Genomic DNA, 21,193 nt, shown 5'->3' with positions numbered 1-21,193 from the left:
CAAACAAAGAATGTGATTAATAAACTGCCCAATTTGGGAAAATAAGTGTGGGAGGGGAGGCTTTTTCAGTTGTCTCCTGCCTTTTGGGTAAGTTTCTATAATTCCAATTTTACACATTCTACTTCTACACATTTATTGTTTAACTATTATTTGGCACATTATATTCAAAAGCATATTGTTGAAAGCATATTAAAAATTACTCAAAATATATTATGTTCAACGTCAAAGAAGAAAAACTGTTCCACAATCATCCTCTTCAAGACATTAATTGCAATTTTTAATGTACGTATTTATTAAAAGAACGTGATGGAAACTATCTTCCATTTGAAGAAACATTCACAAAACTCTGACATTCTCCTCTCCTTCCGCGAACTGGCTCAAAAGAATTGATTAGATTCCTTTGGTCTTTGTTCTCCTTCAAGCAGTAACAGCAACTGGAATAAATGTGACAGTTTTGCTGACTTGATCATAATCTGGGCCCTCAATTAGTGGCTGCCTTGGACATCAGTGCAGGCAGAAAAGATTTATTGAAACAATGGAGAGGGAAATCTTGAGAAAAGCATTTTAATGAAATGGAAAATTCAGGTTCAGATGTTAAGGGCTTGAATTCTCAAGGTCAGAGTCGAGGTAGTGCCATTCCGATGTAGGTGCAGAGCCTCCAGTCCCAATATAGAAACTTTTGCAACTTGCCAAAAGCCCAAAGTTGTTCCAAGTTATGTAGTACTTTTTAAATCCTGTCTGTTGGGTTTTAGGAGTAGCAAAGTGCACCCAAATCCTCTTTTAAAAATTTCTTTGGTTATTGCACAATTTACCCGTACAGCTATTATATCCTTACATATCTCTAATTTTCATCTAGTGATTGTTGAGAAGCAGTTGCAAGTATATACAATTGCGGTCATCTTTTTTGAGTCCCGGCAAAGCCCACAGCACAAGAAAACAGGCTACCATTGTAATACAACAGTTGTGTTTGTATAAAACCACTTGACAAACACGGTCAAGTGAGCTAATTTTGATCCCAGCTGTGCCTCCAGAAAGAAAGACAGATAATGTCATCCTTTTGAGGTTTAAAAATCTCAGAATCCCGAAAAGACCATATCAGCATCCGTCTCTTGAAGCAAAGACTCTACAGCGATTTTCCTTTGATTTCTTCGGGAGGTTCTTTAGCCTTCGATCCTCTCGAAAGAATTTGCGAGGGGAGAATGTTGTCATGTTATAAGAGATCTTTAGAGTAGCCCAATCTTCCATTGCCAATAAAAAGCAAATTTTTATTCACCACTATCTTCAGCAGAACAGTACCCGTTGGGTTCACCACCAGCTTCAAAAACGAAACCCAGTTGTGTAGCCCCAAGTCTCTCCTGGTAGGCAGAATTTGCTGGATCAAACAACTGGGATTACAAGCTAAGCCATCGCCAATGATCATGGTAGCGAGGACATACGCCTGGGGCCCACCCATCTCCTTCCGGTTTAGTACAGCTACGGCAAAAGCTCCTTCAGAGAGCGGGCGTTCCCACAGCTCAAAGGTATTGTCCTGGAGAGAATAACATCAGTCAGAAGAAGCATGAATGCACCTTTAATCAGATTACACAGAGACCAAGAATCCTCTTCTTTTAATGACCCCATAAACTCTTGCAGGGTGGAGTCTGGGCAACTGAATGGAGCAGAGAGTTTTAATGGCCAGATGCCTTTCCTGTCCCCAATGCGGAGTTTTGTTCAGCAGATATATTCTCAGTGTGCCCAGAGAGAGAAATATCTGCCTCTACCTAGGATTGAACTCACAGCCTCCTGATTGTGAGGCGAGAGCTCCACCTCTAGGCCACCATACCACTCTACCCAAGAGACCAAACATGGCTGTAATAAATAAATCAAGTCTACCTATTTGATCTTGTTACATTAATAACCTGATTGCAAAATTGATCAGCATTGAAACTTACCCCTTCTTAGTTCTAAAAGTTAACCATCACCAAGGATACACACCAGAATGCTCTTTTAAGTTACTATCAATTCCTTGTAAATAGGCGTAGTGTATTTCAAGTGTACGCTTATTACACAAAATGCAAAGTATATTAAAGCTAATGGAATGTATTTGAGGGAGGGTGGATCTACTCAATTCTAAAATATTCGTGGTGATTATCATTTGTGCAATGGAACAGGCCAATGGCGAAACGATGCAAGCAACGTAAATAGAATTTAACATACATTTAAGGGCTTTGTCTAGACTGGATGCAAGAGACTTGTATGTTTATTCAAGGACGAAAATGCTGGCTGTATTCAAAATTGGATAAATGGGAGGGAGGTACCTTAAATCACAATTATAGCGTAATGTAATTCTGTCTTCACATGCCGCTGACAAGCACTTTCTGCAGCTGAAACCTCCATGGATGGACTTACCTTGGTAATTCGGTAGCCCTGCTTGCCCAGCGGATCCTGGTTGATCGCTATCACTTCCTTGTTCTGGAGGAGACCCTTGGCCTTGGAGCTGATCTGACGCAGATCATTGGACATCATTAGCGGGGCCGCCATAATAGCCCAGAAGGCCATCTGTGTTATTTGCTGGTCCCAGCTCAGCCCAAAATTTCCAATCACTAGCTGGAATAAGAAAAGTTTACAATGGATGCCTTTCAGGCTACAAAATTCAGCTGGAGAGCAGGAACGGAAAGACTCTGGCGTCTTCCCCAGGCCCATCAAAGATCATAGAAGAGTCCCTGACTCAACCCCTGGGAAGATCGCCTTCAAAGAATCCATTTGGAGGTGATGGGAAGATCTCTTGGAAACTTTGAGTTGATACACTGTTAAGCCCAAACCCAAAGAAACCAGGTTATGGATTAGTCCATACCAGATACTGGTGTTCAGACCTAGGCATTCCCAAACCAGGCAGCAAGACTCCTTATCCCTACAAAAATCCTTTTTTATTTCTCTCGTTCACATTCAGCAAAGTCTTTCAAGGGTGAATTTACAGTCGCAGGCCTTCTCTGGCTTGGAGAGCTGCCAGGCCGATATCTTCAAAACTTGGCAAGGAGTCTCGGAGAGCCACGAACCAATTAAGTGAACTAATTGTCTCCTGCAAACTCCCTTCCCTTTTCGCTCCTCTTTTATTCCCTCTGGGAGGGACCATTCACCGTCCACCTGTGGCCTTACTCCCAAGTCGACCCTTGTTCTTTAGCTGTTCCCTTTGTCTGGCAACTCTGCGCATGCGCACACTGGGAACAGGCTCCAGCTGTTTGTCTGCCTCACTGATGTCTGACTCCGAAGGCAGCTGATAATTGACATACAGCCCTGGCCTCCTCTCAGCCTCTGACACAGAGCCCTCCCCAGACTCCAGGACTGGCCCATGTTCCTCCCAAACCTCCTCACTGTCCGAATCTGCTACAACAGCAGCATTAAAATAGCGGTGAATTGTTCTGCAGCTGCAGCTTCTACATTGGACGCAGAAGAAGGGAACAAGGCTTACAACTAGTACGCAGTAGGGACATAAGAGGGTCTGTCTACCTGCCACCAGAGGGTGGTAGAGGACAGGAAGGCCTGGAGGAACGTTGTCCATGGGATCGTGATGGGTCGGACACGACTTTGCAACTAACTACAACAAAAGTGATTTTATTTTGATTTTACCATTTCTTTGATGAATACGGAGGCCATTAACAGATGCATTTACACTGGATGGGATAAAGAGCCTCAGGGCATGTTTTCTTACCATGTCTGGGTCATTCCAGCCACCCGGCCCTGCTATGTCGATCAGAACGTCTTGGTTAGAAGAAGTCCAGTCTAAGATATCCTTGATGCTGCTCCAGGCATCAGAGATGTCAGCGTAATTCCTCCAGTAATTGCAGTATTGCTTAATTTCGGTATAGTTGACCTGCCAGGAAAGAGGCAAAGGAGAAACATTAATTTCACACCCTTTGGCCCTAAACATCGACTTGAAGAGACTCCAAAGTAAAAAAAAAAAAAAAAAAAGGAACAGAGTGGTTTCTGCTCAGGTTGCAAGTAGGAAAACCTCAGAAATAAATGCTACAATTGAACAAACTTGAGAAATTGTAGGGAAGCTGCTTTAATACAGAGTCAGATCCCTGCTTGACACAAGTACGTATGTTGTGATGGCAGCAGAGTCGGACAGCGAGGAGGTTGGGGAGGAACATGGGCCAGTCCTGGGGGCTGGGGAAAAGCTCGGACGAGGGCTCTGTGTCGGAGGCAGAGGGGGAGATAGACAGCAATTGGAACAGCTGGAGCCCGTTCCCAGTGTGCGCATGCTCAGAGCTGCCAGAAGACAAGAACAACTCAGAAAGTAGGATCGACTTGGGAGTAAAGCCCCACCTTGGAGGTGTTTGGCCCCTCCCGTAGGAAACAAAAGAGGAGCGAACAGGGAGTGGGCTTTTGCAGGAAACAATTTGTTCCGTGACTCTGAGAGACTGCCAAGTTTTGCCTTGTACTGCGGTTGGAAACAAGTTACCTGGCAGCTTGCCAAACGAGATAAGGTGTGTTGAGAAATATTCCTTTGAAAAACTGTTTGGACAAACCGTGCTGACTGTGAATGAACGTAATTCACAGTTGTGTAAATAAAAGAGGTTTTGCCAGGACCAATTCCTGCCTCCTGCTTGTTAAGGGAGCCTAGGTCAAAACAATGTATTCTTTACCAGATACGTACAACCTGGTGACCATTTTCTCTTAGAATGAGCTCAAAAGAATTCCCCCCCCCCCTTACCTTTTGAAAGGGTCTCTGGTAAAGTGGCCATTCACAGGAATATACAATACTTCTGCCAGTTTTATTCAAAGCCGAAGACATTTTCTTATAACCTGGTAGGAAAAAAGAAGCAACCCCCCGCCATTAAAATATTCCAGATTTTTCCAACATCCGCAACGAAAGATAGGCCTCCGTCAGCCAAGCTTGACTTCAGGTAGTCCCCGTTTAGTGACCACAGTTAAGATTGGCAACTCCGTCACTAAGTGAAGCAGTTGCTAAGTGAAAGAAACCGCAACTCTGGTTACAATCTTACTTCAGCTTTTCTTTGCTTAACAGACCTGCGAAGGTCAGAAATGCGGGGATTGAGTTGCAAAATTCCCTTTTCGTCGTCGTTAACTGTGAACGGTTGCTAAACCAGGCAGCTGCTAAATAAGGGCCATCTTTATTTAGAGGATTGGAAAGGAACATGGCGATCTTTTAGTCCCTCTTCCCAAGGCAGGGCTCCTCAGATCTTCCCAAACCAACGGTAATGAGTGGTAGAAGCACTCATTAAAAATGGCAGGAAGTTTAAGACGGTATTAGTGCCAGTCAGGTGGCAGGAAAGCACAAATATCAATAGCCAAAGTCTAGATCAGTGATGGCTAACCTTTTCCAGATCGAGTGCCCAAAGCGCGCGCACCTGCACCCTCAAAATGCAATGTGCGTGTGGCCCCACACATGCACTGCTCCCCACACATGCGCACGTGCCCCCCGCATGCACCCCGCTCCCCCGCATGTGCATGCACTCCCCCTGTACATCTCCCGCCCATTGTTCTGCCCCAGCTCCGGATTCCCGAGGATATTGACACACACCAACGGTCCTTATCAAATTTATTAAGTAGCAAGAATAAAACAAAGTCCGGCAAAGGTTGGCAACCAGCCGAGAAAACAAGATACGATAAGACTTTTCCAAAAATGCTCTGATGATAATTACAAGTTGTTTCCAGCAAGAAACGTACTAACGGCGTGTGACTTAAATAGGCTAAGGGAGTGGCCATTTATCCTCAAGCCTTACTGTCGAGGAGACTTCCTCCTCCTCAGTAGCCACTCCTGCCTTTTGGCAGCCCTGCGTGCTCGAGCATTGAGGAGACGCTCCTCCACTTTGCTCTCTCCACTTGAAGGAGCCTCTGGAGGTTCTGAAGGCCCTGGCTGAGTCTCTGCCTCTGGCACCACATCCTCTTCAGCCTCCTCGCTGTCCGACGCGAGCGCCGGCTGCGCAGGCTGCTGGCGCGACACCACACCAGCCTCCTTGTTGTCAGATCAGCCACGATCCACACAGGCTGCTGGCAGGCCACAACGCCCATGCATGCGCATACGTGGCAGAGACCTGAGGACCAGCTGGCCGGCAGGAGATGCGCATGCACAGCAGAGTTGAACTGGGGCAACGGCTCGTGTGCCATCAGAGAGGGGGCTGCATGCCACCTCTGGCATGCGTGCCATAGGTTCGCCATCACAGGTCTAGATGGTACTGGCATCTATTTATATTGCTTTCCATATAAACTAACAAAACAGAGGCCAACAGTGGCTTGTCAGCTATACTTGATTCACAGGGGTGCCCAATCTTGGCAACGTTAAAAGCTGTGGACTTCAACTTCCAGAATTCCCTAGCCAACAAGCTGTCAACATTGGACAACCCTGCTTTATGAGATATTGGTTGTGTGAATCCTTCCAGCCGTGGCTTATTCAAGAGATCATTGGAACACCAGAAACACGGCTTAGCATCTTGCATGAACATAAGGAACAAACCTTCAGCCATCTCCTCCAGAGTCCCAAAGTCACATCCGTCGAATTTGAGCAGATCCACCTCCCAGCTGGCAAAGGTCTCTGCATCCTGTTCGTAGTGGCCGTAGCTTCCGGGAAAGCCAGCACAGGTTCTGTTCCCAATGTCTGCATAAATGCCCAGCTTCAGACCTTTGGAGTGGACCTTTGAATCACAGGGGCCAACAGGAAAAGCAAAGGCAAGATCAGAAAATGGCAGGCAAGTTGTACTTCCTAAGGATTCCCCCCAAAATAAAACATACTCAAACTAAAGTTTCTCAGAGCCTGGCATTCTCCAGATGTGTGGGCCTACAACACTCAAAATTCCCCAGCCTAAAACATCTGGCCCATGTTTGGATAGGCTGCTTTTAAGGGGCAGAGAGAGAGAGAGAGGGAGGGAGGGAGGGAGAGAGAGAGAGAGAAAGAAAGACACCAAGAAAAAGCATGCCACCACTCAGCAGAAGGAGCAGAAATCCAGATTAGAGACGCAGATTAGTTTTATCAACACATACTAGAGGAAATACCCAAGTAAAGCCATCACCCACAGTTGCAGTCTACCTCTAAATATCAGTTACCAAAGACAGAGAACAAGGAATCAGATGTCCCATTTTCCAAGATTTGAGAAAAACAATTAATCGGAGTCAGAGATTCAAACTCCATCCCAGGTTAGATCTTTTTGATTTGACCCAGCATAATTATTCTTATCTTAGTTGGTTGATGACTCTAATGAAACTAATGATTCTTAGTTGGACCATAAGGAAGGCTGAGTGCCAAAGAATGGAGGCCTTTGAACTCTGGTGCTGGAGAAGACTCCTGTGAGTCCCTTGGACTGCAAGGCGATCCAACCGGTCAGTCCTAGAGGAGATCAACCCTGACTGCTCCTTAGAAGGCCAGATCCTGAAGATGAAACTCAAATCCTTTGGCCACCTAATGAGAAGGAAGGACTCACTGGAGAAGAGCCTAATCCTGGGAACGATTGAGGGCAAAAGAAGAAGGGGACAGCAGAGAAGGAGGGGGCTGGAGTCACTGAAGCAGTCGGCGTGAGCTTAAATGGACTCCAGAGGATGGTAGAGGACAGGAAGGCCTGGAGGAACGTTGTCCATGGGGTCGCAATAGGTCGGACACGACTTCACAAATCACAACAACAACAATGATTCTTAAGGAATTGTAGAGAGAGTGAGTTAAGAGAGTAATTTATGTTAGAAATTAATACAGAAGGTAAAGTATAAATGGTGTTGCTTAGGAAACCTCTCCCACCTTTGTTAGAGAGAAATTGGATTAACAGCACCAGCAGTTTCCATCAATCCGGCATTCCTGAATTTTCCAGCTGCCCCAAGTTGGAAGAAGCTCCCAGGAGAAAATTCCCAAGCACCCAACTCACATAGTCTGCGAGTTTCTTAATCCCGCTGGGGAAGCGTTTGGGGTCTGGCTGCAGCCGTCCCTGTTTGTCACGGGTGGGAGCCATCCAACAATCATCGATGCACAGGAAACGGTACCCGACGTCTTTCCATCCCTCCGACGCCATCCGGTCAGCCATCTGCATGAAGAGTTGTTCGCTGGGAGAAGGAGAGGGAGGGCAAAAGGCCAGAAGTGAATAAGGAAGTAGAAACTGAACAACAGAGAACAGTCATTCATTCCTTGGAAAAATTTAGATTGTATATTCCAGTGATGGCTAATCTTTTCTGGACCGAGTGCCCAAAGCGTGCGCACCTGAACCCCCAAAATGCAATGTGTGCGTGCTCCCCACACATGGCCCCTACATGCATGCACGCATGGGCTCCATGCATACATGCGCAGGGCCCCCATCACACGTCCCACCTCCACGCATGCGCGACAGAGACCCAAAGACCAGCTGGCTGGCAGGTGGCGCGCGCAGTAGAGCTGAACTGGAGCAATGGCTCACATTAGAGAGGATGCTGTGTGCCACCTTTGGCTTATTACTGTTCTTTGCTAAAAAGGGACTGGAGCATTTTCTCTCTAGAAACAATCATATTCTATGCCGTTTGAGGAAATGATTTTCTGTTCTGTAATTGGCCTTATGTATTGACATCCCAATATAAAAACATATCATGAGACACTCGTCTCAAGTCATTGAAAGTTTAGGAAATGAGTCACAGATCTTCCTAGATTATGAATTGTTTACTGGCAGGTTCTGCAAACTTCAGAGGCAAAACTTGATAATTGCCACCAAAGGAACATGCTGGTTCTTGTTGGTTGCTGTAAATTTGTTTTTATTCCGTTTTCTTGTACTGTATGTAATAATTGTTTTGTTTGCTAAGAATTTTTTTTTCTTCTTGCTAACAGCCCAACTGCAATTGCAAGAAAGGATAATGACCAAGTTTGCTTATTTGGATCTTAGTTTTATGTACAAATCAGTCTTTGCAATTTCTAAACCGTGTTTCATGATTTAGCATTTTTTGTGAACCCATCATTTCAGATAAATCCCCATACACTGCATTAAAATGTGGTTTGTTTAATAATAGTTTTATGAAACTATGATTTAAAATTTAATGGATAGTTTTTTTAAAAAAAAAGTTTTGAAATTTATATTTTGAAGAATGTCTTGTTGATAAGAAGGTATGGAAAGGATCTTAGCAACAAATGTGAAATGTGATAACAGAATTTATAAAAGGAAGGTTGATGAATAATTTTTAAAAGGGGAGTTAAAGAGTGTGAGGGAGTTTTGAATCTTGTAATAAGTTAGTTTATTTTAGCTCATGTTTGTTAAATGTTATACCCTGTTTTTGCTCTGGGAAGTCGGAGGGGTGTGTGTGGGGGGATGGGGGGGTTGAAGGATGGTTGGGGATAAAATTGTTGAAAAAAAATTTTTTTTTATTAAAATAAAAAGATAGATAAATGTATTAATAGAAAAGTAAGAAATTTGGGGGGAATGTCACAATAAATGAAATGATAAAATTAAGATATGATAAATACTGGAGGAATAACAAGAAGGTACAAAAGATGTACTCAGATGATACACTGTATGATTGATTTAAGAATTGTATGTTTGTTTGTTTATAAAATAAAAAATGTATGTTAAAAAAACAAAAAAAAACAAATGAATCAACATGCTGAAACGAATAAATGTGCTAAACAATAAATAAAGGTGCTAAATCAGTAAAAAAAATGTGGTTTGTTTAATAATAGTTTTATGAAACTATGATGTCATACTTGGCTGACTGTTCACACAAAACCAAAGGCTACGCCCAAACGAGCCCCTTATATCTTAGCACAATGTTACTTCAACTAGTGCTTTATTCTGGTGTAAAATAACTAGGAGATAGTAAAATAACTATGCTTCACTCTTATTAATGCTGAGGCTTGAAAACCTGTCCTTTTCAGCCAATGGGAAAAGGGTGCGTAAAAAAATCTGAAATGGGGATTGGTCTGCTTCTGGACTTCAGGGCCAATTAAATGGTCGCGCTTAGGACCAATAAAACGGTTGAGTCCGAAACTGGACTACCAATCAGACGGGAGCTAGAATGGAGGGAAAAGAGAATAAAAGGGGTTCACCCCTGACAGAGTGGGTCAGACTGCCTGGAGAAGAGAGGAGAGAAGAGAGAAGGTGCTGGAGACAAGATAAGGCTGGCGATGGACCAACTGAAGCACAAGAGCTATGAGAAAAAGAGCTGAAGCACTGAAGTTCCCAAGAAAGGAACATACATTGGAGCCTATGGAGAATCACTTTGCAAACCAGCTGGACTGGTGTCCTGAAGAAGATCTGAAGCAGCCAAGATGCCTCAACCCCTCCTGGCAGGAGCACAGACTGATGTCACAAATTTCTATTGTACTTGAAATACAGTTTGGTCTTGACTCTTTCTTATGGGGCTCCTCCTTGGCTGGATTAAGCACACAGCCTAGTTAAGATGTGTGTTTTGTGAGTCAGGAGTGTGAGTGTGTGAGAGAGAGGGGTCCCAATGTATGTCTGAGGGGGAAAGACTTAGCACAGTCAAGCTTGGACAATTCACACTTTAGAAAGGAGGCAGTTAAAGCGAGACCTGCCTTGGAAGCTCCATGCTGCTTTTCATTAGCAGTTAGCTCATTCCTAGATTTAACCTTTTCAAGGGGAGCCGAATTGACGCATTTAATCCTACATCCAGCAGTGCAGGATACTGCTTATAAGCTCTATGTGCTTAAGAGCTCATAGCATTGTTACCGATTCCCCCCCACACCCACTTCACAGTTTGTTTCGGTTGCTCCCCTCTGGAAGGAGGTTTCGAAGTATACTGCCCAAAAAAATAAAGGGAACACAAGCAGAAGACATCCAAGAACTGAATGAATGAAATAGCCTTATTAAATACTTTGTTCTTTACATACAGTAGTTTATACACTGCTCAAACAACTAAAGGGAACACAAAACTACTGTATGTAACGAACAAAGTATTTAATAAGGCTATTTCATTCATTCAGACCTCGGATGTCTTCTGCTTGTGTTCCCTTTATTTTTTTGAGCAGTGTATTTCTAACAGGACTACCTGATTCTCTTTAACAGTTTTGTTCCCTAGGCCATCCATCTGGTAAATTCACAAGATTTGTTTCTCTTGCCATGCACATGTATACATCTGGATTAGACCGTTGTTTCTCCATGTCATATACAGTAGTGGCCAAAATTGTGGAAACCTTTTGGGAAAAGTGTATTTTGGAGGTTTCATGGCTAATAACACCACTTTTTTTTTTGAGAAAAAAAAAAGATAATCTTTTTCAAGATAATCCTATTCCACTGCTGGAATGGCCTGGGAGTATCCCAGACCTTAACCCAATTGAAAATCTATGGTGCTGACTAAAGAAACTTGTTAGTCAGAAGTGACCCAGCAATAAAATCCAGTTAATAGAAGCCATCCTTCAATTTTGGTTTCACATTAGAACAGCTGCAGAACTTAAAGACTTTTATACACTCCATGGGAAGACGTAAGGCTGTCATTCATGCTAAAGGTTACCCAACGAAGTATTAGCTGACATGGTGATAATTTTTGTATATCTCGTTTTTTCTGTTTCACTTTTCTTCTATACTGTAACTGCTATTCTAATAGCAAATCCTTCATAAAAGTGATTGCATTACATTCTTGATTAAATTATCTTTTCATTGATAGATAATTTTATGGTACTACTAAAAAAAAATGATGTTATTAGCTAGTTTTAGAAAATACATTTTCCCCAAAAGGTTTTCACAATTTTGGCCACTACTGTAACATAGATGTGGGTAGATGCATAATTTTTACATTTATTTATTTAGTCATGTTTATGTGGTATATATTGGAGGTGGTGACCTTTTGGGAGTTGTATGCAATGAAATTTCATTTTTAATGTATGCCGATCAGTGTACATTCAAAGTGACAATAACTATCCCATCCCATCCCAACTCTACATTCTATATTCTATTCTGTTCTGTTCTGTTCTATCTCTACTCTACATTCTAATTCTAATTCTATTCTACCCCTACTCTACATTCTATTCTATTCTATTCTATTCTATTCTATTCTATTCTATTCTATTCTTCTATTCTATTCTATTCTATTCTATTCTATCCCTACTCTACATTCTATTTATTCTATTCTATTCTATTCTGTTCTGTTCTATTCTATCCCTACTTTACATTCTATTCTATTCTATTCTATTCTATTCTTTCCCTGCGCTACATTCTATTCTATTCTATTCTATTCTATTCTATTCTATTCTATTCTATTCTATTCTATTCTATTATTATTCTATTCTATTATTATTACCCCACCCCACCCCACCCTACCCTATTCTATTCTATTCTATTCTGAGGAGTGCTTTGGGGCTTCTCTGCCAGGGTTTGGTAAGGCAGAGGGGAGGAGGGAAATCAAGCCAAATGTCTGCCATGAATGTCAAGGCGACCTCCAGTGGGAGCACAGTCCAAGGTGACTCTCCAAAGAGGAAGAAGCCACCAAATTCCAGCCCTGGAGGAGGGGGAGCCCCAGCACTTTCTGGACTACAAGTCCCATATTCCTTCCCCCTGGGGGTGGGGAGGGGGAAATAAGGCAGGCTTGTCCCAACCCAGTGGTGGGAAAGCTTCCAAGAAGAGACCCAAAATGCCACCTGTCAGAAATGGTGTAGGGTCTCCTGCTTGGGCAAAGGGGGGGGTTGGACTAGATGACCTTATAAGGTCCCTTCCGAACTCTTATTAACCTGAACCCCAAGGGACCGCATCCAGCATCCCCTCCGCCTACCTGATGCAGTCGCGGGGCTCCCGCTCGCAGTCCGTCTGGCAGAGGAAGCGCTCCCAGTGGAGCCAGCCCATGGGCGGCGTCCGAGCCAGCCCGTTGTCCAGCGCGGCGGTCAAGCCCAGGACCGCCAGCAGCGCCGCCGCCGCCGCCACCTCCGCCGCTCCGGCCATACCGGTTTGTTTCCTTCCTTCCTTCCTCCCTCACGATTCACAGCCGGACTATCCGAACGATCCGCTTCGGCCAATCGCAGCTCTCCGTTCCCTCCTTGGCAAGCCAATCGCAGCCTCCTGCTCTCGCCCCTTCGGCCAATCGGAAGGCTCCTCGGACTCAGCCAATCGTCTCCCGCAGGAGGAAAAGTAGTTTAAAAAAAAAAACTTGCGGACTTTTCCCCTCTTGTGATGGAAGCTGGGTCACGTGATTGAGGGCAGGGGTTAACCCTTTCCAAGCCTGCAGGCCGGTTTCACCTTTAATCCCAAAGGTGGGGGGGGGAGTTTGGTTTTTTTCCCCCCTCAGAGGGAATTGGACTTTCTGGGGTTTTTTTTTCTTTTTTTGCCCCCCAATTTTTTTTAATTTTTTTTAAACAAAAAACATAAAATACATCGTTTTAGAGCAAATGTCCGGCATAAAATGAGTACAATTATTCACATTCCCTCAATCAATTTTTTTCCAAATTTTATCCATTTACATCTTAAAAAAAAAAAAGAAAAAAGACAAAAATCTTATTCTAAACATTTATCATTCTACTATTACACCCAAAATTCTAAACAATAAACACTATTCTAAATCTTTATCTTTTAACAATCAATATTTCATATATATTCCTCAATTCTAAAACTCATTACCTCAAAGCTATATTTTACTTCTCTTAAATGACATCTAATATCCATAATCTTGACAAAAAGTATTTTCCTCCTCTCTTAAAAGTCATTTCATAAACAATCAACATTTCCTTCTATAGTTTGTTACTTCCACAATACTTTATTTTATTTATTTCAAGTTTATTCTCATATTTTATTGAATCTAATTTTTAACTGGTACATAATTTTTTTTGTAAATATTATTTATTTATTTTTTTATTTTTTAACTGGTTCATAATTTAAATATCTATTTCCCAGCTGTATTTTCCAATACTCGTGTCTGTATTTATTTAAACTGGTTCACAGTTTAGCTACTATTCTCCAGGAAAACCTCTTCCACTTCCTCCTAAATTTATTTTGTAGCTGGTTCGCGTCTTAATCAGCTGCTTTCCAGCAATGCTTTCCTCCACTCACCTTTAATCCGAAAGGTGGTGTTTTTTGGGGTTTTTTTCCCCCCTAAGAGGGAACTGGACTTTCTGTTTTTTTTTTCTTTGAAGATGTTTTGCTTCTCATCCAAGCAGCTTCTTCAGCTCTGACAGGATAGTGGGGAATGGAAGGATTGATAGGCTTTGCAGACAGTTGGTCATTTGCAATGAAATTTCATTTTTTTTAAAAGGATTTTTTATTTTAAAACAAAAACAAAACATAAAACCATCATCATTCCAAACAATTACAGACAGATTGGTTAGCATTATTTGTGCTTAATCCCATCTCCAGAATACCAATTTATAACAAAAGCTTATTTCTCATAAGAAAGAACTTCACATATTTTATCTTTACATCAACCTCATATTTCATATTTCATCTCCATGTTTTATTATCTATCCATTGATAAAACAAATCCCATATCAAATAATATTGTTTATCTTCCTGTTCTCTAATTTCAAATGTCAATTTACTCATTTCTGCACAATCCATCATTTTCTTAATTAACCTCATCATCAGTAGGTAATTTCTCTCCTTTCCAATTTTTAGCAAATACGATTCTAGCCGCTGTTAAAACATTCACAATTAAATATTGCAATTCTCTATTGTATGTTTCTGGTAAAATCCCTAAAAAAATATCTCTGGTTTAAAAATTTCGTTTTTTAATATATGCCAATTAGTGTACATTCAAAGTGGCAAACTTATTCTATTCTATTTGCAACCTTTTAGAGAGTCGTTGAGGCCACTTGGGAGATTTATCTGTGTCCTCAGGAGAGAGAAAAATCCACCTGCCTCTTGAAAAAGCACCTTTGGAACAATCATGACCTGGATGACTGAGAATCTACAGACTTTTAGCTATATAATTTGGGATGGACGCCTTTCGAATGGTGTGGGAGGAGGAATGGATTTCCAGAGGGAAAAAAATGCAGACTATAGGAACCAGGAGCACCACTCAGGTGACCCTGAGGACACAGATAAACCTCCAAGTGCTTCAATGACCCTCTGAAAAAAGGATGCAGATCACATGTCTTCAAGGAGTATCAATCCTTCCATTCCCCACTGTCCTGTCAGAGCTGAAGAAGCTTCTTGGATGAGAAGCGAAATGTCTTCAAACGAAAAAACAAGAATGTCCAGTTGCCTCCTGAAAAAGCACCTTCGGGACAACCATGACCTGGATGACTGAGAATCTCTATAGATTCACCTTTAGCATAATATAAACTTCATTTTTGACCTATACAACGGACTTCATTATTATCATTGCTCTGACAAAAATAATCCCCAAACAGGACTATGCAACAAGGAAAATGCAGGATAAATTCATACATGAGGAGTCCTTGGTGCTCTCTGAGCTTGCCGAGGTTTCATGACTCAAACTATCTGATGATGTTACCTAGTTTGGGTCATTTATTTATTTATTGGTTCGATTTATATGCCGCCCTTCTCCGGAAACTCAGGGCAGCTTACAATGCGTTAAGCAATAGCCTTCATACTTTTGTATATACCTGCTTAGTAGGGCTTTCGGCCCCTCCTAAGCGGTGTTCTTTTTTATACAAAGTCAGCTTATTGCCCCCACAATCCACCTCCTCATTTTACCTACCTCGAAAGGATGGAAGGCTGAGTCAACCTTGAGCCTGGTGAGATTCGAACTTGCAGTAATTGCAGGCAGCTGATGCTACTTAAAAGCACTTTAGTCTGCTGCGCCACCAAGGCTTGCAATGTCTGCAAGAAAACAAGCAAGATCAGGGAGCACCAAGAACTCCTCATGTCAAGCCTGAGCTACAAATATTCTCCTTTATTAAATTCAAACATACGTAAGTACATAAATGCGTGGGCACATTTGAGCTTTTGCTTTGTTTGGATAGCCGAAGTAGATCGCCACTCAATATTCATTTTGTGTCACAAGCAGGTAACAAAATACTTCGCTATTTCTGTATAAACTGACCTCCCAAAAGAACCAGGACAAACTGGGAGATCTACATACTGTATTTTTCGGAGTATAAGACGTACCTTTTGCCCCCCTAAAAGGGGGTGAAAATTTGGGTGCGTTTTATACATTGAATGTAGCCCCACCCACCCAGTGGGTCCCACCCTATGGCCTCTGCCTCCCAGCAATTTACCTCCTTGCAGCAAACAGCAAGAAGAAACAGCCCATTTCGGCTTCAGCACAGCCTAATTAGCACAAGTTGATTGTCCCTTGGATCGGCCTCCCAACTCTCAGCTGTTTCAGGTTGCAGGGATTTGCCATTGCCTATTGCTGCACGGGGCTCTGCTGCTTGCTGCAAGGAGGTAAATTGCTGGGAGCAGATTTTTTTTTTCTTGTGCTAATCAAGCTATGCTGAAAACAAAAATGAAAGTAAAGCAGGCTATTTGCTGTTTGCTGCAAGGAGGCAAAATTGCTGGGAAGCAGAAGCAGAGGCAGATTTCTTTTTCTTGTTTTCCTCACCAAAAAAGGTAGGTGCGTCTTATAGTCCGGAGCGACTTATACTCCGAAAAATACGGTAATGTGGAATAATGTCATATATATTGGAGCCAGTAACACACACTGAAAGAAAAGCCAAGTCTTTCTTTTTTCACAATGCTTGACAAGCAGAGAGAAAATCAAAGAGTCAAAAACTCCTGGCGTAGGGTTTAACGTTTATTATTTTCGCCCTTCCACCATGATTATGTGATATCCAAACTTGGTTTTAACAGGGGGATCTGTGTACACTGGTTTGTCCATGCTGCTGACGGGCAAGGCAAACGCTGCCTCCTGGAAGGGCCCCACCATGGAGCCTCTGCTCATCCAGCCCAGATCTCCCTGGAAAACAAGCACAAGAGAATGATGCAAAGGGTGGTGAAAATGACCTATTCCACCCTATATAAATTCATTTGCTAGAATATTCTATATATATATGCATTGATTTTGCCTTTCAGTTCTTATAGTTAAGGAACTTTAGAAACCAAATTTGGGGCAAAAACAAGAGAAAAGGTAAAGTGATAAGTCATGCAACTGGAGAAAACATTTTATTCATCTTAAGAAATGATTCTGTAAATGTTGCTCTACTTTGGAGAAGAAAAAAAGAACTTACCCCTTGTCTGGCTTTGTCCTCACTATACTGTGCAGCGACCTCACTGAAACGCACCCCAGCTTTGACTTTCTCCAAGGCTTCTAGAGCTCTGCTGTGTTTCTCACACAGAATATGCCTCACCTAAAAATAAAAAAATCCAACCCAAAACAGAAATAATAGATACATAGAGAGAGGTCCTTCCACATTTAGCTTAAGAGTACTGGAGAAGATGACAGACTGGGTTTGAGACCTGAGTTCTGCGCAATGGGGTGAGCTTCTGTTTCTTGCTTCAGCTCCTTCTCACCTAGCAGTTCGACAGCATGCAAATGCAAGTAGATTAATAGGTACCACATCGGTGGGAAGGTAACAGAGTTCCGTGTGCCTTTGCCATATAGCCATGCTGGCCAATGACCAGACTCTAGCACTGTTCCCTAGAGTCAGACATGACTGATAGGGAAATTTTACCTTTACCTTTATTCTTAGAGTTACCTTCCTCAGTACTTGGTAAACTAAGCCACAGTACCATTCACCTCTTGCTGGCTAATTCTTGATATAGTTTCTAGTGCAGTTTCCCAATTTATGGCTAGTTGACAAAGGATGGTGAGAGGCTAAGAAGCAAGCCATTTTAATCAGGGTAATTGGTTTCTAATTGTCAAAGAATGCCTTTGCATAGAATTAAAATTAGAATTAGAATTAGAATTAGAATTAGAATTAGAATTAGAATAGAATAGAATAGAATAGAATAGAATAGAATAGAATAGAATAGAATAGAATAGAATAGAATAGAACAGAACAGAATTCTTTATTGGCCAAGTGTGATTGGACACACAAGGAATTTGTCTTGGTGCATATGCTCTCAGTGTACATAAAAGAAAAGATACGTTCATCAAGAATCATAAGGTACAACACTTAATGATAGTCATAGAGCATAAATAAGCAATCAGGAAACAAGGCAGATAGTCTTAAGATTCACACTTTCATATTTTTCAGATAAAGAGATTGAGTAGCAAACAACCAGAGATTTGCATTAGCAGAGCTTTATTTGACAATAGCATTTAATTTAATGATTAAACCACTTCTGAAAAAGTGCTGCCCAGAAAACTTGCAGGGAGTTGTCCATATCACCGCCAGGAGTCAAAACTGATTTGAAGATACTGATTTCTAATCTCTAATGTTACTTACTGAAAATAAACATATTAATACCTTTAGGATATTGAGCATTTGGGGAGGCAAATCCAGGTCTCCGCCAGTTTCTTTCTGAATTTTTCCCCACTCTGAAATATTTTTGGCTTGGAGAGAACGACACCTCATTCTACTCTCACAACCTGTTCGTGACTGGAATGGCATCCTTGGATGCTACCTCAAACTGACCAGAAGACCTACCTTCACGGAACTGCCTCCTCCTTTTGGCCCCTGAGCTTTCTTGTCGGCTGCGTCACTGCCAGAAGATGCTCCTCCTTTAAAGACACAAGAACACAAAGCAACAGTGAATCGGGGTGGAGAGTTCACCTGATTTGCGCCTCCATTTGCTGAATCAGATGGGCAGGGCTGGACTGAATGTTTTGGGTGCATCTGAGCTCCAGGCTATCATGGCTCACCTGGTGGAATCAGACAGCAAACAGGAAAATGTTGTTAGTTTGAGCTTCGAGCTTGGTTGCAAACCAAGTCTTCAAGGAGACATCACCATGGCGGGCTCTATAGGCCAAAGGGGAAATGCAAAACCTAGGTATCTGTCTGAGCTAATTTTTTCAACCTTTTGTTTCTTGTTACCTGAATTTCTGTCTTGATCCAGTCTTTCTGAATGGATTACCAAATCGGCATTTCTAAAAGCTGGTTTCTACCTCCCTTAAGAGCATATTTCTTCCTTTGGGGAAATATAATATTCTGTTTCTTTTTAAAGGTAAAAAGGTAATGGTTCCCCTCACACATATGTGCTAGTCGTTCCTGACTCTAGGGGGCGGTGCTCATCTCCGTTTCAAAGCCGAAGAGCCAGTGCTGTCTGAAGACGTGTCCGTGGTCATGTGGCTGGCATGACTCAACGCCAAAGGCGCATGGAACGCTGTTACCTTCTCACCAAAGGTGGTGCCTATTTTTCTACTTGCATTTTTTTTATGTGCTTTCGAACTGCTAGGTTGGCAGAAGCTGGGACGAGTAACGGGAGCTCACCCTGTTACGCGGCACTTGGGATTCAAACTGTTGAACTGACGACCTTTTGATCGACAAGCTCAACGTCTTAGCCACTGGGCCACCGCATCCATTTCTTTTTAATACTTCCCCATATATTTCATTCTTCAGGGGGGTTGTTGGGTTTGGGGGGGGCTTTCCACAATACACATGCTTGTTGTCATCCTTTGGGGCTTCCACCCCAACACACCGTGCCCATAAGGGCCATTTCACTTAGCATCCAGCCAAAAAGGGAAAGTTTTGACAGAGGAGAAAAGCTATTTTGTGAATTTTTTCCCCTATTTTGTGAATTTTTTTCCCTATTTTGTGAATTCCCCCCCCCATTTTGTGATTTTTTCCCCTATTTTGTGAATTCCCCCCCCATTTTGTGATTTCCCCCGCATTTTGTGATTTTTTTCCCTATTTTGTGAATTTCCCCCCCTATTTTGTGACCCCCCCCATTTTGTGATTTTTTCCCCCTATTTTTGTGAATTTTTGGCTGCCCTGATGGCAACGAATGGAAGCCCTGCGCATCCCAGCTACCTGCTTATGCCTCCCATTCTATGCTACCAAAAAGCGATGCATTTGTCCCAGCTAAACAGGGCGAGCCCCTTTTCCAGGCCTCTGCAAGAACTACAACTCCCACAATTCCTTGCCTGGCCACCACCTTAAGGCGAGACCGCTTCATGCTGGCCGAGCAGAACTGGCCGGCTCCTCCTCTCCCAGTAGGAGTGGGAAGCAGAAACTGGGAAAGAGAAGAAGTCGGAGGCTCCGGTCTCCCATCTCTCACCTTTTGCCGCTTTGCCGCCGCCTTTCCCTTTCGGAGGCATCTTTTTACGGGTTTCTTCCTGCCTTTCTACAGCACGGAGAGGCGCTTTCCTGTGACGTCACCGCGCGCGACTGAGACAAGGAAGCCTCCCCCCCCCGTGCAACTGCCCTGGGAAATGCCTGCAGGCAGACTTTTAAGTAAACAATCCCAGCACCTAAGATGGCAAAAACTGCTTCTTGTGCCCATTGATTCAGAAGAGATGTGTGTGTATATATATAATATATATATAATATATATATATACACACACACACACACATTATATTATCCCTCTGGAATGAATTGCCTACTGAGCTCCGGACGGCTCCTGATCTCCGCTCCTTCCGTCAGGACTTGAAGACTTGGCTTTTCAAACAAATAGGCTGAGACTGATTCCGGGCTTTATTATTTACTACTAATTAATTATTTGGATTAAATTATGATTTTATTGTACTTGTTTCTTAACTTGTGTTCATCGCCCTGAGTCCTTTGGGAGAATGGCGGCATATAAATACATTTAATAAATAAATAAATAAATATACCATTATATATTAATATACCATTAATATATAATGGTAGTTTAATACTCTGACAATGTTAGCAGATGGCTGACGAAAGCTTAGTAAAATAAAATTTTAATTCTTTTAAAATTTTAAAATCTTAAGTTCTGGAGTTCGCAGTATGTCTGCCTCTTTTTTTACCAATATATCTGGAACTCGTATTTTTAGAATAATTTGTAATATGTATATGTATATGTATATGTATATATGTAAACACACACACATATACACACACACACACATATATATATATATACATATATACATACATATACATATATATCTTAATATTCCAATGGACCAGTGGTGAAATTCAAATTTTTTTACTACCAGTCCTGTGGGCGTGGCTTGGTGGGCATGGCAGAAGGATACTGCAAAATCCCCATTCCCTCCCGACTCCTGGGGGAAGGATATGGCAAAATCCCCATTCCCTCACCACTCCAGGTGAAGGATACTGCAAAATCTCCATTCCCTCCCCCCCCACTCCTGGGGGAAGGATATTGCAAAATCTTCATTCTCACCCCACTCTGGGGCCAGCCAGAGGTGGCAATTGCCGGTTCTCTGAACTACTAAAAACTTCTGCTACCAGTTCTCCAGAACCTGTCAGAACCTGCTGGATTTCACCCCTGCAATGGACGATCCCTCATTACAGGGCTCTTTTTCGTTTCTTCTCCTA

At 42.4% G+C, this 21,193-nt stretch overlaps 2 protein-coding genes across 2 annotated transcripts; both read right to left on the bottom strand.

The window, feature by feature from the left end:
* Nucleotides 1-107: 107 nt before the first annotated feature.
* Nucleotides 108-15,659, bottom strand: GLA (galactosidase alpha). The gene is made up of 8 exons (XM_034424089.3): nt 15,538-15,659; nt 12,661-13,344; nt 7,851-8,025; nt 6,458-6,635; nt 4,694-4,785; nt 3,689-3,850; nt 2,389-2,586; nt 108-1,528 (listed from the first exon to the last, which is right to left on the bottom strand). The coding sequence occupies exons 2-8, from the start codon at nt 12,825-12,827 to the stop codon at nt 1,211-1,213; spliced, it is 1,290 nt and encodes a 429-aa protein (XP_034279980.2). The 5' UTR covers nt 12,828-13,344; nt 15,538-15,659; the 3' UTR covers nt 108-1,210.
* Nucleotides 15,660-16,562: 903 nt separating this feature from the next.
* Nucleotides 16,563-20,050, bottom strand: PIN4 (peptidylprolyl cis/trans isomerase, NIMA-interacting 4). Its single transcript, XM_034424088.3, has 4 exons — nt 19,941-20,050; nt 18,371-18,444; nt 17,009-17,128; nt 16,563-16,737 (listed from the first exon to the last, which is right to left on the bottom strand). Exons 1-4 carry the CDS (start codon nt 19,978-19,980, stop codon nt 16,579-16,581), a joined length of 393 nt encoding a protein of 130 aa, XP_034279979.1. The 5' UTR covers nt 19,981-20,050; the 3' UTR covers nt 16,563-16,578.
* Nucleotides 20,051-21,193: the final 1,143 nt, after the last annotated feature.

This window comes from Pantherophis guttatus, chromosome 12 (assembly GCF_059756535.1).
Source record: "Pantherophis guttatus breed Tessera chromosome 12, ASM5975653v1, whole genome shotgun sequence".
Taxonomy (NCBI): domain Eukaryota; kingdom Metazoa; phylum Chordata; class Lepidosauria; order Squamata; family Colubridae; genus Pantherophis; species Pantherophis guttatus.
The sequence above is the reverse complement of the archived record's forward strand: the minus strand, read 5'-3'. Positions and strand labels throughout refer to the sequence as shown.

Excerpts from the sequence above, each read along its gene's own strand:
- GLA (XM_034424089.3), bottom strand. The coding sequence starts at position 12,827 with ATGGCCGGAGCGGCGGAGGTGGCGGCGGCGGCGGCGCTGCTGGCGGTC. Across the intron at positions 6,636-7,850 it reads TTAAGAAACTCGCAGACTAT|GTCCACTCCAAAGGTCTGAA; the intron begins GTGAGTTGGGTG and ends TGTGATTCAAAG. Across the intron at positions 2,587-3,688 it reads GCTGGAATGACCCAGACATG|CTAGTGATTGGAAATTTTGG; the intron begins GTAAGAAAACAT and ends TTCTTATTCCAG.
- PIN4 (XM_034424088.3), bottom strand. The coding sequence starts at position 19,980 with ATGCCTCCGAAAGGGAAAGGCGGCGGCAAAGCGGCAAAAG. Across the intron at positions 18,445-19,940 it reads CGGCGGCAAAGCGGCAAAAG|GAGGAGCATCTTCTGGCAGT; the intron begins GTGAGAGATGGG and ends GTGTCTTTAAAG. Across the intron at positions 17,129-18,370 it reads GAGGAGGCAGTTCCGTGAAG|GTGAGGCATATTCTGTGTGA; the intron begins GTAGGTCTTCTG and ends TTTTATTTTTAG.